Raw genomic sequence first — 13,988 nt, forward strand, 5'->3', positions numbered from 1 at the left:
GTTCACATTTTCCTACAGTTTGCTAATTTGGGACATGCGTAGGTGTCGCAAACAAAATGTTTTCATAAGTGAAAAACACTTCTTTTCAACTGAGTTAATCCTACTGAGTTAACTTGAGTTCTCCCTGTATGAGACTAAATTGCTATGACCTTTGACCTACAAATGATGACCACCTTAAACTTCAAGTAGACATACATTTTACTTATTTTACTTATTTTTGGTCAACAACTGGCTTTTTAATTTTCCACATTTTCTGCATTATGGGCTGCATTTTCACTGAAAAAAATCTTACAAACCTCAAATTAATGTACTACTAATCACACACACAGCAAGCCGGAGCCTAACCCAGCAACACAGGGACCAAGGCAAGGCTGGAGGGGGAGGGGACACACCCAGGACGGGATGCCAGTCCATTGCAAGGCACCCCAAGCAGGACTCGAACCCCAGACCCGCCAGAGAGTAGGAGCCGGCCAAACCCACTGCACCACCGCACCCCCCTTTTTACTAATCAGCACAACAACATAAAATAATATACTGGTATGAGTTCACGAAGACTTTTGTATATGGAACACTGATAACATACATCTTACAAAGAAATGCTTGCAATGATAACCTTTTACACCCAAAAGTCAGGGTGGCAAAGGTCATTCACATGCTTTGTTTAACTAGCTTGACTGAAGAAATCAATGTGGTTCAAGACCACATCTCATAGTTCTGTGGGGCAAAAAAATCTACACCTCCTGGCTCTTCTGAGTCGCTATGGTGATGTTTCATATGCAGGACATCCTGCATAGGCTCCAGGTCATGACAGTGTCTGTTTAAGAGACCTTGACTGCCTTGTTCATATTTATATTTATATGTAAAGTCTGAAACCTCTTTTCATCAAGCTTTCCATGGGCCTTTGAACAAGTCCTAAATGTACTTTATATACAGTATGTCCAACTATAAATGTACTTTATACACACACACACACACACACACACACACACACACACACACACACACACACTGGCTGAAACCGCTTGCCCCAAGTGAGGACGAGGCGAACCAGAGCCTAACCCGGCAACACAGGGCGCAAGGCTGGAGAGGGAGGGGACACACCCAGAATGGGACGCTAGTCCATCGCAAGGCACCCTAAGCGGAACTCAGACCCCAGACCCGCCAGAGAGCGGCATATGACCAATTCCATATGTTGCTTTAGAGGAAATCATGCAAAACATGAAAGCAGTGCAGGTGCAAAAATGAACCTCAAGTTGTATTGGTTAAACCATGAAGGTAAGCAGAATCAGGTGTGTAAATCATAATTATTTATTCATTCTTTACATTTAAGATTTGAATTTTATACTTTTATCATAATACTTTGTACAGGAATAATGACCATCCCTATAGGGTTCATGTGCTTTCAGACATTGCTGTATTACCTAATAGGTTTGATGCAGGAAAATGTGCAAAGAGAAACTCAAGACGCAGAGGAAGTGGAGACCTGTGTCAGCTGCTGGACCGCATACGTCAACATCGTGGCGGCGTTACTGTACACAACCTAGTATTGAACAGCTGGGAAAATAAGAAAAAAATGTGTTTGTGACACTAAAATCCCGGGAGGCCAAGAGAGTCTGGAGGGGATGTTTTCTCATCTACTTGTCCTCAAAGTTTCAAAGAGACACAGGAAACTCTCACAAGGACATGCACCGGAGGTAAACACAGCACAGTGGGTTCTTTAACAGTAAGATCAGGTTTTGCATTTAGACTCAATCCTCTAGTGCTTTTGCCACGGGCACACACTCTGAGACACTACTGTTTACCACATATGACAACCGTTATGTTATGGTAAAGTTGTGCTATACAGCAATGTAACCGTAAACCACACATACCAACATTACCGCGACGTTGCCGAGTATCATGTATGTCAACATTATGGCAGCGCGCAGCAGCAGGTAAACACCATGCGATGTGAGTGGAACCTGTTTTATAGTATGACTGTTTCGTGAGCGGGGGGTGCGGTGGCGCAGTGGGTTGGACCACAGTCCTGCTCTCCGGTGGGTCTGGGGTTCGAGTCCTGCTTGGGATGCCTTGCGACGGACTGGCGTCCCGTCCTGGGTGTGTCTCCTCCCCCTCTGGCCTTATGCCCTGTGTTACTGGGTTAGGCTCCGGTTCCCTGTGACCCCGTATGGGACAAGCGGTTCTGAAAATGTGTGTGTGTGTTTCACAAGCTGTGTGTCCTCACAGAGCCCAGGACACACTCAGCAGAAAAAGAGCCCACATGTTGGGTTGAGCCCCGTGACGCCCCACCCTCCCCAGCTCAAGGGGGGGTCTGCAGTGTCTGGTTTCTTGTAAACAATCCAGAGCACATGGCGTTCTCTTGCGGTTCCCTGAAAGGTTCTCTGCGGTCAAACACTCCTATAAAGTAAAGCATGTTCACACAAACACACTAACGTTGTCATTGTTTTTCACCATGGCTCTTAATCGATGCTTTTTAAAAAAGCTTCACTAGTTCATCTCAAGGGTGATATTATCTGCTTTTTTTCCACTCAGCTAAGGAGATGAACGCTGAACTTGAGGGAGCTCACAACATGAAGGCAAGAACAATTCATCAAGACGAGGAGAATCATCTTCACCAAAAAGAAATGATGGAAACAAGTGTAAGACTGTTGTTCTCCACTTTCGTGTGATATAAGCAGCTTCCAAAGCAGTACGATCATGTTTCTCTCCATCTACCCGCCCCCAGCGGACAAACACATGGCTGAAACACATGTCCCAGACTGTTTCTAGACCGAGGTAAGTTACACCGCTGATCGAGGTGCCCGTCTCCGGAGCCCATGAGCCCTTTCCAGGAAGTGAAGGTTCTGCTCGCACTTCCCTCTCATGCCGAACAGCTGGGCGAAATAGGAAAAACACGACTTTCTGACTGGGGAAATACTGGGAGGCCAGGAGCCTCTGAGGAGATGCACACTCTTCTGTTTGTACACCCTCGACTTCTTCCTGAAGTCGCAGAAAGACAGAGGAAAAGACACACGGACGCGCGCTGGGGGCAGAGACACACTTCCATGTTTTGCAGTAAGATCAGGCTTTGCATTCGGACTGAACTGTGCAGTGGTTATGCAGCTGACACGCACTCTGAAACCCCTTTTTAGTCAAGCCCTCCGTGGGCTTTTGAACGAGTCCTAAATGTATCTTTTTGAAAATACATTTACATTTCTTCGGTTCAATTCAGTTCATTTTTAAAGAGCATTCTGAGCGCAGTGGCAGAGTGCTGCACAGTAGACAGAGTGGAGCCACGGCAATTGAGAGGAAAGCAAAGAACTCCCAGCCACGAAGAAAGGGATTGAAATACACGTCTGGGTGTTCAAGTGCCCGTGGCTGCCCACCCGTCCTGGACAGTCTTCTTCAGGGACAGGGGACCTGTGTGGATGTGTCTTTTAACTAACTATCCACACTGTATCTAAGCCTTTTCATTCATTCATTTAGCTGATGCTCTTCTCCAAAGTGACATACAACTCAAAATTAATAAAAGTGCATCAACAGCAGATGAAGAGCTTTAGGGACGGACAGAGAATTTTTGACGCGCATCTAGTGTGTCTGATACCACCGTGTTGCAGGCTCACATCCTTCCAGTAGCTCCTATAGAAGTGACATTCAACAAGCAAATAAAAAGATAATCAAAGCAGATGGTGTCGGACTCATTTATGGAGCCGTCGGGAGATCAGGAGATAAGTGGGTCAAAGACATGGGTTTGATACTCTTGTTGAATGCTGGGAGGGATTCAGCAGCTCTGAGGAGCAGCTTATTCCAGTGCGTTGGGGTCAGAACACAAGGAAGTTCTTCAGCTAGTATGTGATATCTCAACACTGTGTCGCTTTCTCTCATGGTACAAAGTGATGAAACTTTTTGATCCTCAACTGATCTAGCTTCAGAGAATTTCATCCAGTCAAAGGTCATTTACTCACAACTTGGAGCCAATTGATTAACAACACAGTGTTAGGAAGATCAAATCAGTAAACCCTCTTGAACCCTTATCATTTCCCCTGCGCCGTGTGACTCTCCTGAACTCATTCTAATCTGGAACTCGAATCCAGAGCCCCAAGATCCTTCAGTTTTTATTGTACTACCTGTGTTCACCTTTGCTCCTGTTTTCTGTCTCAACGAGATGAGACTGAGATTTTTTTGCTAAAGGTGAAGTTATGGGCAAAGACACAAGAGTGTCGAAGTACAGTTTGTCCAACATCACCACACATTGCATGATTGGCTATTTATGGAATTAATAGGAAATACAGAGATTTGGGTGATGGAGGCAGATGGAGCAGTTAGGAGATCTGGAGAGAAGTGGGTCTGAAAAAGATGGTTTGAGACACTTCTTTAATGTTTCTAGTGGATTCAGCAGCTTTGAGGGATAGGGGGAGTTCATCCTGCCATATTGAGGATAAAACCAAGAACCAGTAAGGTTTTGAATTTGGACCCCTTGTGAGCGGGACCACCAAGGAGCCACAGGTGGAGGTGCACAGCACTCTTTCAGGGGTGTAGCAAGTAATCAGGTCCTACAGGTATCAGGGGATAGAGCCACTGATGGACTTGTAGGCCTTCACCAGGCTTTTGAACTTGATACAAATAACTACAGGAAGTCAGTAGACAGAGACAAGGAGCAAAGAATCATGGGAACACGTGGGCTGGTCAAACACAACTCGCACAGCAAAATTCTGGATCAGCTGCTCTTGTGACATATCTCAGAATATTTTCTTAGATACTGTACATACTGATACTCTGCAGCAGATCATGGGAGTTTTGCCTACATGTAGCTGGTGTGTGTTTCTCTGTTAATATCAGTGCTGTTTTAAGCAGTGAGACAAAAGCTGTTGGTGATGAGTTGGATGCAGTTTGTACCTTTTGAGTGGCTATTGTTCCCCCCACATACAAGTGTTCGATGGTGTAAATGGGGAGTATCTCAGTACATAACAATGCAAAGGCACACAAAAACTCGTTCATTATCAAAAATAGTGTGTTCAGAGCAGGAGCATGATGGTCCAGAGTCTATCCTAGAAGGTTAGGGTGAAGGGCGGGGTAAACCCAATCACAGGGTAATCACACAGACTGTACGGGATTCGATCCCACCGCCCCCTGTGCAACATGCGGCCTGCACGCAAATGAGTTAGTGTGAAATACTCAGAGTTCGGAGTAAATAACAGAATCAGGAACATGAACATGGAGACCCCAGAGAGGTACCAGGAGCTCAGAGTCCTGTGCCGTAAAGGCACTTTACTCTATACGCTTTATAACATCTTTGCGCGTGACTTTTTCCTGCACCTGAGTGCAAGATGGAGAGCTGCACCAGTCCAAGGCCAGGGGGCCCCTCCGCAGAGGGCTCACATTCTTTCCCCGTGTCCAGCTCTGAATGCGCTCGCTTCGAGCCATGGTGGCTCTATTAAAATATCTCACATTTTTCCGAGACTTGCTGAATGGCCCCTTTCAGTGCGACACAGCGCTACAGGGTGGAGGACACAATGGCCCCGTGCAGCGCGTAGGCAGCGGGTGGCGCTCTGCCCACTGACCTGACTCCCTGGTCCTCAATGTAGTGTGGGAGAGTTGGCGGAGCGCAGGACAAGTGAGCTTCACACACACACACATACACACACACACATTCAGTCATCTGCCATTGATGAATGTCATGTGTTAATAAAAAAATAAATAATCAATTAAAAATAATGCATAAAAGGTTGCGTCTGTGCTGTTGGCTCACAGCTCAGCGTGTTCTGCCTTCGTGGAAAAGGGCCCCTCATGATAATAGGAAGAGAGAGCAACTGAAATGTGGGAGCGAGTTACATGCGGCTGTTCCATGTAGACCAGGTGCTCATTCGCTCGCTGGGGAGATCCGGTGTGAAAAGGAGCTCTGGACAAGCCAATGTGCGCAAGAGTGTTTTCATAGCACAACGATGTTCTTGTGTCTCATACGGAAAGGTAACAAACGCATAATGACAACAGCGAGAGGAACTGGCTTCGGCGGAATTATTTCTCTTCATCTTCACGTGTGGCTCTTTTGGTTCTTTACTCATGTGCCCGACACCTTTCTCCAAGGTCCATCCATCCATCCATCTTCCTCCGCTTATCCGGGGCCGGGTCGCGGGGGCAGCAGTCTGAGCAGAGTCCTCCAGACTTCCCTCTTCCCGCACACCTCCTCCAGTTACTCTGGGGGAACCCCAAGGCGTTCCCAGGCCAGCTGGGAGACATAGTCTCTCCAACGTGTCCTGGGTCTGCTCCGAGGCCTCCTCCCAGTGGGACAAGCCCGGAACACCTCCCCAGGGAGGCGTCCAGGAGGCATCCGGAACAGATCCCCGAGCCACCTCAACTGGCTCCTCTCGATGCGGAGGAGCAGCGGCTCTACTCCGAGCTCCTCCCGGGTGACTGAGCTCCTCACCCTATCCCTAAGGGTGCGCCCAGCCACTCTGCGGAGGAAACTAATTTCTGCCGCTTGTATCCGCGATCTCATTCTTTCGGTCATGATCCAGAGTTCATGACCATAGGTGAGGGTAGGAACGTAGATCGACCGGTAAATTGAGAGCTTCGCCTTACGACTCAGCTCCTTCTTCACCACAACAGACCGGTACAATGACCGCATTACTGCGGACGCCGCACCGATCCGTCTGTCAACCTGCCCTCCATTTTTCCTTCACTCGTGAACAAGACCCCGAGATACTTAAACTCCTCCACTTGAGGGAGCAACTCCCCCCTAACCTGGAGGGGGCAATCCACCTTTTTCCGACTGAGAACCATGGCCTCGGATTTGGAGGTGCCGATTCTCATCCCCGCCGCTTCGCACTCGGCTGCAAACCTCCCCAGTGCACGCTGCAAGTCTTGACTTGATGAAGCCAACAGGACCACATCGTCCACAAAAAGCAGAGACGAGATCTCGCAGCCACCAAAACAGACACCCTCCGTTCCCTGGCTGCGCCTAGAAATTCTGTCCATGAAGATAATGAACAGAATCGGTGACAAAGGGCAGCCCTGGCGGAGTCCAACATGCACCGGGAACAGGTCTGACTTACTGCCGGCAATGCGAACCAAGCTCCTGCTCCGGTCATACAGGGAACGAACAGCCCGTAGCAATGAGCCCCGAACCCCATAATCCCGAAGCACCCCCCCATAGGATGCCACGAGGGACACGGTCGAATGCCTTCTCCAGGTCCACAAAACACATATGGACTGGTTGGGCAAACTCCCACGAACCCTCCAGCACCCTAGTGAGGGTATAGAGCTGGTCCAGTGTTCCACGGCCAGGGCGAAAACCGCATTGCTCCTCCTGAATCCGAGGTTCGACTATCGGTCGGATTCTCCTTTCCAGTACCCTGGCATAGACTTCCCCAGGGAGGCTAAGGAGTGTGATCCCCCTGTAGTTGGAACACAACCAGTCCAGAGGCACCGTTCCCGAACTCCATGCGATGCTGCAGAGGCGTGTCAGCCAAGACAGCCCCACAACATCCAGAGACTTGAGAAACTCGGGGCGGATCTCATCCACCCCCGGAGCCTTGCCACCGAGGAGTTTTTTTGACTACCTCAGCAACTTCAGCCAGGGTAATGGACGAGTCCCCCTCCAAGTCCCCAGCCTCAGCTTCCTCTACGGAAGGCGTGTCGGAGGGATTGAGGAGATCCTCAAAGTACTCCTTCCACCGCCCGAAGACATCCTCAGCTGAGGTCAGCAGCGTACCACTTCCACTGTAAACAGTGTTCGTGGAACACCGCTCCCCCCTCTGAGTTGCCGGACGGTTTGCCAGAATCTCTTTGAGGCCGACCGAAAGTCTTCCTCCATGGCCTCACGGAACTCCTCCCAAGCCCGAGTTTTTGCCTCGGCGACTGCCAGAGCCGCGCTCCGTTTGGCCCGTCGGTACCTGTCAGCTGCTTCAGGAGTCCCATGAGCCAGCCAGGCCCGATAGAACTCCTTCTTCAGCTTGACGGCATCCCTTACTTCCGGTGTCCACCACCATGTTCGGGGATTGCCGCCGCGACAGGCACCGGAGACCTTATGGCCGCAGCTCCGAACCGCCGCACCGACAATGGAGGAGCGGAACATAGTCCATTCGGACTCAATGTCCCCCACCTCCCTCGGGACCTGGTTGAAGCTCTGTCGGAGGTGGGAGTTGAAGACCTCTCTGACGGGCCTCCGCCAAACGTTCCCAACAGACCCTCACTATGCGTTTGTGCCTGCCAGGTCTGTCCAGCTTTTTCCCCCGCCATCGAATCCAACTCACCACCAGGTGGTGATCAGTTGACAGCTCAGCCCCTCTCTTCACCCGAGTGTCCAAGACATATGGCCGAAGGTCAGAAGAAACGACTACAAAGTCGATCATCGACCTCCGACCTAGGGTGTCCTGGTGCCAAGTGCACTGATGGACACCCTTATGCATGAACATGGTGTTCGTTATGGATAAACCGCAACTAGCACAGAAATCCAATAACAACTCACCGTTCGGGTTCAGATCAGGGAGGCCGTTCCTCCCAATCACACCCCTCAAGGTATCACTGTCGCTGCCCACGTGGGCGTTAAAGTCCCCCAGTAGAACGACAGAGTCCCCAGTGGGAGCGCTTTCCAGCACGCCCCCCAGGGACTCTAAAAAGGCCGGGTGCTCTACACTGCCGCTAGGCGCATAAGCACAAACGACAGTGAGAGACCGTTCCCTGACCCGAAGGCGTAGGGAGACGACCCTCTCATTCACTGGGGTAGACTCCAACACATGGCGGCTGAACTGGGGGGCTATTAATAAGCCCACACCCGCCCGCCGCCTCTCACCTTGGGCAACGCCAGAATAGTGGAGAGTCCACCCTTGAACGAGAAGAGTGATTCCAGAACCCAAGCTGTGAGTGGAAGTGAGCCCGACTATATCTAGACGGTATCTCTCAACTTCCCTCACCAGCTCAGGCTCCTTCCCCGCCAGCGAGGTGACATTCCAAGTCCCAAAAACCAGAGTTGGCGCCCGAGGTTTGGGTCGGCCGGGCACTCGGCCCCGACCACCGCCCAAATCACAATGCACCGGCCCCTTACGGTTTCTCCAGCAGGTGGTGAGCCCACCGAAGAGCGGCTCCATGTCATGGCTTCGGGCTGAGCCCGGCCAGGTCCCATGGGCATAGACCTGGCCACCAGGCGCTTGCATGCGAGCCCCCCCCCCCAGGCCTGGCTCCAGGGTGGGGCCCCGGTGACCCCATACCGGGCGGGGTAAACGAAAGCCTTGATTTTTTCTTCATAAGGGGTTTTTGAACTCAAACCCCCTCCGTGAACCGCCACCTTACCGTGGTGGAGGGGTTTGAGTGCCTGAATGAGTCCAGGAGCTATGTTGTCTGGGGCTATATGTCCCTGGTAGGGTCCCCCATGGCAGACAGGTCCTGGATGACAGACGAGACAAAGCGCGGTTCAAAAACCCCCCCCTTTTTCCAAGGTGACTTACAATTTTAAGTTTGTACACTAAGCTGTTTACATTGATTTACCCATTTATAGAGCTGGGCAATTTTTACTCTATCAATTCAGGGTAAGGACCTTGATCAAAGGTATTACAGCAGGAGGTGGGATTCAAACCTGGGTCTTAAGTGGTAGCTTTAACCACTGCACCGCCTGCTGGCCCTTCATGTTTAAAGGGATAAGCAGGTGGCCCAGGTAATATTGCACTGTGATGTCTGTTTATTATGTATACACAGCCCACCTTCTGCCTGACAACACACTGAGGATTGGTTGTAATTTCACTTCTAGAAAAATCTCAGTCAAGTTTTAAAAATCTGTTTAATGATTTAAGCCCAGCTGTGCTGTTCTGCTGCGTACAAGTTGCGAAGATGAACATTTTGTGAACGCAGGTACAAAAACAAGTGAGTGCGGCACAGAGTGTGAACAAAGACGGGTCCGCGCAGGAATGTTAGTGTGGAGCTGTGTGTCCGCGCGCCTCCAGCAGAGGCTGCCTTTCCCCTGGAACATAGAAATTCTGTGTTACTTTAAATGCAGACTCTGTGTTTGGTGGCTAGGGTACCTACCGATGTGCTGTAGTTTATGGTGTTTTCAGAAAAAAGTACCGTATCACGTACTGATACACAATGAAGAGAGGTTCTACACCCTGGATGGGACACCAGTCCATCACTGGGCAATCGCTCACTCACGAGGCAGTTTTGAGTCACCGGCTCACCTGGAACACATCGCATGAGCCACAGGGAGAACATGCAAACTCCACACAGACTGAGCTGGATTCAAACCCATGCCCAAACACACAGCTTAGGAGCTCCGAGGCACCGGCGCTACCCGCTGTGCCACAGGGTTGTCCGTAGTGCCTAAACACACAAAAAAAATCAGCGAAATGTATAATGCGTGTTATCGATAATGTTTTCCAATAAATTCTCCGGACAGTTTAAGATACAATTAAAAATCAGTTTAAAACCTTATCCTTTTTTTATTACTGTGAGCCTTTTTAGAAGAAACTCCCAGTGATTTGCTGTGTGTGTGTGTGTGTGTGTGTGTGTTTCCGAAAGCAGTCCAGTGTGTCTGTGGAGTGGCTCTGTTCAAGGTTGACGTGCGCTCTACTCGCTCCAGGGGTCACACGTGGCCCTGACTGAGACACTGCTGGACATTCCTCCGGCGACACGCAGCCAATAAACGGCACTGCCCAGCGGTCCCTCGTGCTCCTGCGTGTCAAAGACCACTTTGTGGCCCCGGTGTGAGCGCAGAGCTACTTAAGGCGCGCGGGCCGGCGGGGCCCCTCGGCACACGGCGAGCGCAGGACCCCGGCGTTTTCGCAAGGCCGACATGTTCGTCACGCTGCTCCCGTGGCTCCTTGCGCTGGAGCTCGTGCTGCACGCCGGCTGCTTCGTCTGCGCGGTCATCTGCGCGGCGACACTCGCCGTCACGCAGGTGGGAGCGAGAGGACCCGCGCGGCTCTCCCGTCTCCTTGCTGCATGCTCTTCCAGGACGTGTTTTCTCTACTTCGAAGTCTCTGTGACCGAAAAACGTGTCATAACGACTCTCCGCACGTCGCCGTGGCTGTGCTTTCAGTCACTTTCTTTGCAGGTTACCTGTCTGATTCTCTCTATCTGTCCGTCTGACTTTCTGTCTTTGTCTCTTTCTCTCTGTTTCTACCTGTCTGTCAACCTGACCGTTTCAGTCTCTTTCTCTCGGTGTCTTTTTATCCGACTGTCTGTCTGCATCTGTCTGTCTTTCTGCGTGTTTCTCTCTCTCCGTATTTCTGCCTGTCGTTCGCCCGTTCTGCAGCGGTAATCGAACACACGTTACGCCGCGAGAATGGACATATTTCATTTACTCTTGCGCACTCAGTGAGACTCCGTGCTGTACGATCTGTATCTTCTTCTTCCCTCCCTTCGTTTCCTTGGATTCTCGCACCTCCACCCGTGTGGTCACTGGTGTCCGGACGCTGTGGGCACTGATAACAAAGCGCCTGACTCCGCTTACTGCTTATTGGAATCACACGAGGGAGTGAGACAGTGAGTCGGTGCTGCTGTGACCGCCTGCGGTCGGAGCGCCGCAGGGCGCACGGAGTACGGTCATCACCGTTGCCCGTCACAGCAAGGAGCTCTCTCCCATAGAAAAGTGTGTCAGCTGAATGTTGCTGTATTACTGAGTGTCTTTTGCTTATAATAATAGTTTATGTGGCGTGTGTGCACATTTCAGCAATGTGCCCAGGCAGTCAAGCAGCCCTGTGTTTCCATGATGTGCTGCAGGGGCAGTTTGCCGGACAGTGCATCCTCTACGCGAGTGTGTCCTACAACAGGTCCGCCGAGGCCATCAAGCTCCAGGGCTTCGGCTCCTCGACCCTTTGCTACTTTGTGTCGGCCGTGTCTGTGTGCGTGGCCATCTACTGCTCCGTCCTCATCCTCTACTGGATATACAGCAGCTGCGTGGACGACCGCACCCAGAGGTGAGCAAGGAGAACTGAAGAGTGGTGAGAGAGGAAGGGAGGTGGGACAAAAGAGTGACACCATGTGACAGTCATACTTCATAGGACCCTTTGAAATCCACACACACACACACACACACATTGACTCAAGCCACTTGTCCCAAGTGGGGTTGCAGCGAGCTGGAGCCTAACCTGGCAGTGCAGGGCATAAGGCTGGAGGGGGAGGGGACACACCCAGGACGGGACACCAGTCCATCACAAGGCACCCCAAGCAGGACTCAACCCCCAGACCTGCCAGAGAGCAGGCACAGGCCAAAACCGCTGTGCCACCCCAACCCCCCCCTTTGAAATGCATCAGCAGTCAATCAAACAGTGGAGAGCGGCAAGTTTACCAGTCAATCTTATTTGCATATCGGTACATAGGCTGAGCATAGATGTGAGACACTCAGTGCCGCGTGGGTCTGCTGTTCTCTTGCTCCACCTTCACACACACCAGCCGTGCGGATAAGAAGTCAGAAGTCAGAGGTCAAACGATGACTCCTGTCCTCCAGGACGAGCCTGTGGACGAGCGTATCTCTCGGTGCCTGCGGCATCATCTCCTTCTTCCTGCTGGTGTCCGGGTGCATTCTGAGGATCGGGAAGGACCACCTGTGCCTGTCCATCATCAACAGCGCTCCCACGGTTACCAGGTGAGGCTGACGCCTGCTTCACACACCTATGCATCTGCCATCTGCTAGTTGTCCTTTCATTGGGGGGGTTCATCTCCTCATTGCATCCAGAAGGGCTTGTGCTCGGTTCACCTGCAGGGACTCAGTGCTCAGGTGCCCCGTTTCCCTCCCATCTCATCTGAATATATTATTTTACTTTTCTGTCCTCACTTTGTCACTTGTTCTCTTATTTTTGTTTAAGTTTTTTCACTCCTCTCTGTGTCTGTCTGCATTTCCCAAAATATTCAGTGGTTTTGCTGCGTGTCTCTGTGCACACGTGTGTATCATCGTCCTCATCATCATCATCATCATCATCATCACACAAAGCGTGTGTGTGTTTCAGCTGCAAAGGAGCTGAGAATGAGACATGGCTCAGCCCCTATGATGGCAGGCAGTTCTACAGCAACCTGCAAAGCGCAGAGGTGTGTATGATCAAAGCTGAGATGAGGAACGTGACCAGCCAAGTCAGCAGCGCAGGACTTTGTGCAGATGGTGTACATTTATTTTCAGCAAGTACAAACACATTATTTTCAGTAAGGTAAAAATGTAAAAGCAATAAAAAGAAGTCTTACATATTTTTTAGTTTTTATAGTGGTTCTTATAGGGAGCAACTGGTGGTGCACTGGTTAGCTCTGCTCCCTTTGGACCTAAAGGTTGTAGGTTTGAATCCCCCGTCCAGCTGTTGTATTCTTGAGTAAGGTACTTAACTTGGCTTGCTCCAGTAAAATTACCTAGCTGTAAAAATGGGTAAATAATTGTAAATAGCTTAACATTGTAGGTTTTTTGGAGTAACATTCCTGTATTGTCTGTCCCACTGAACGCCCCCCGACAGAAATCTGTGTGGGTGAACCTGTTCTTCTGGGTGCTCATCGTGATCATCATGTCCGTCCAGAGGTGCCAAGGGGCAGAGGTCAGGCCAGGCCGTGGGAACATGAACTGGACCCCCTCCGAAACGGAGCCCTTTTTGCACAGACCCCCAAGGCCTCAGTGACAGCTGCTCCGCTCACCCGGTCCAGCTTCCTGGGCCCATGTCCACCCCTCTTGCCTTTCTATCTTTTGGATATTTCCCCAAAAATTATGTAATTTCATCACTTGTTTTCTATTCGTTCTTATAACAATTCATATTTTACTTGTTACAGATCCATTTATAATTTTTTCTACAAGCCAAGAGTACATTTTCCTCCTTGAAAGTCTTATCATTTTAAGTGGCATCACTGAATGTACACATTTTTATCTTGAAATAAAAATACATTTAATGTAAAGCGGATTGTTATTCCTATGTCACAAGTGCGTGAAATCTTGAAAAAAGTTCCATCCTTTTTATTTTACAAAAACAGTATTCAGTCACTATCTTCAGAAAGTTCCAGTGTAAAGTTCCAATATTTCCTATACTGTCATTCAATAATAATTATTTAAT

General features: G+C 50.1%; 1 protein-coding gene across 1 annotated transcript; it reads left to right on the forward strand.

Annotated features, from left to right (window-relative positions):
- The first annotated feature begins 10,736 nt into the window (after positions 1 to 10,736).
- Positions 10,737 to 13,729, forward strand: tmem179bb (transmembrane protein 179Bb). Its single transcript, XM_018728925.2, has 5 exons — positions 10,737 to 10,864; positions 11,689 to 11,885; positions 12,416 to 12,553; positions 12,915 to 12,993; positions 13,404 to 13,729. Exons 1-5 carry the CDS (start codon positions 10,760 to 10,762, stop codon positions 13,560 to 13,562), a joined length of 678 nt encoding a protein of 225 aa, XP_018584441.1. The 5' UTR covers positions 10,737 to 10,759; the 3' UTR covers positions 13,563 to 13,729.
- Positions 13,730 to 13,988: the final 259 nt, after the last annotated feature.

The sequence above is a fragment of the Scleropages formosus genome, chromosome 21, assembly GCF_900964775.1.
Source record: "Scleropages formosus chromosome 21, fSclFor1.1, whole genome shotgun sequence".
NCBI classification, from domain to species: domain Eukaryota; kingdom Metazoa; phylum Chordata; class Actinopteri; order Osteoglossiformes; family Osteoglossidae; genus Scleropages; species Scleropages formosus.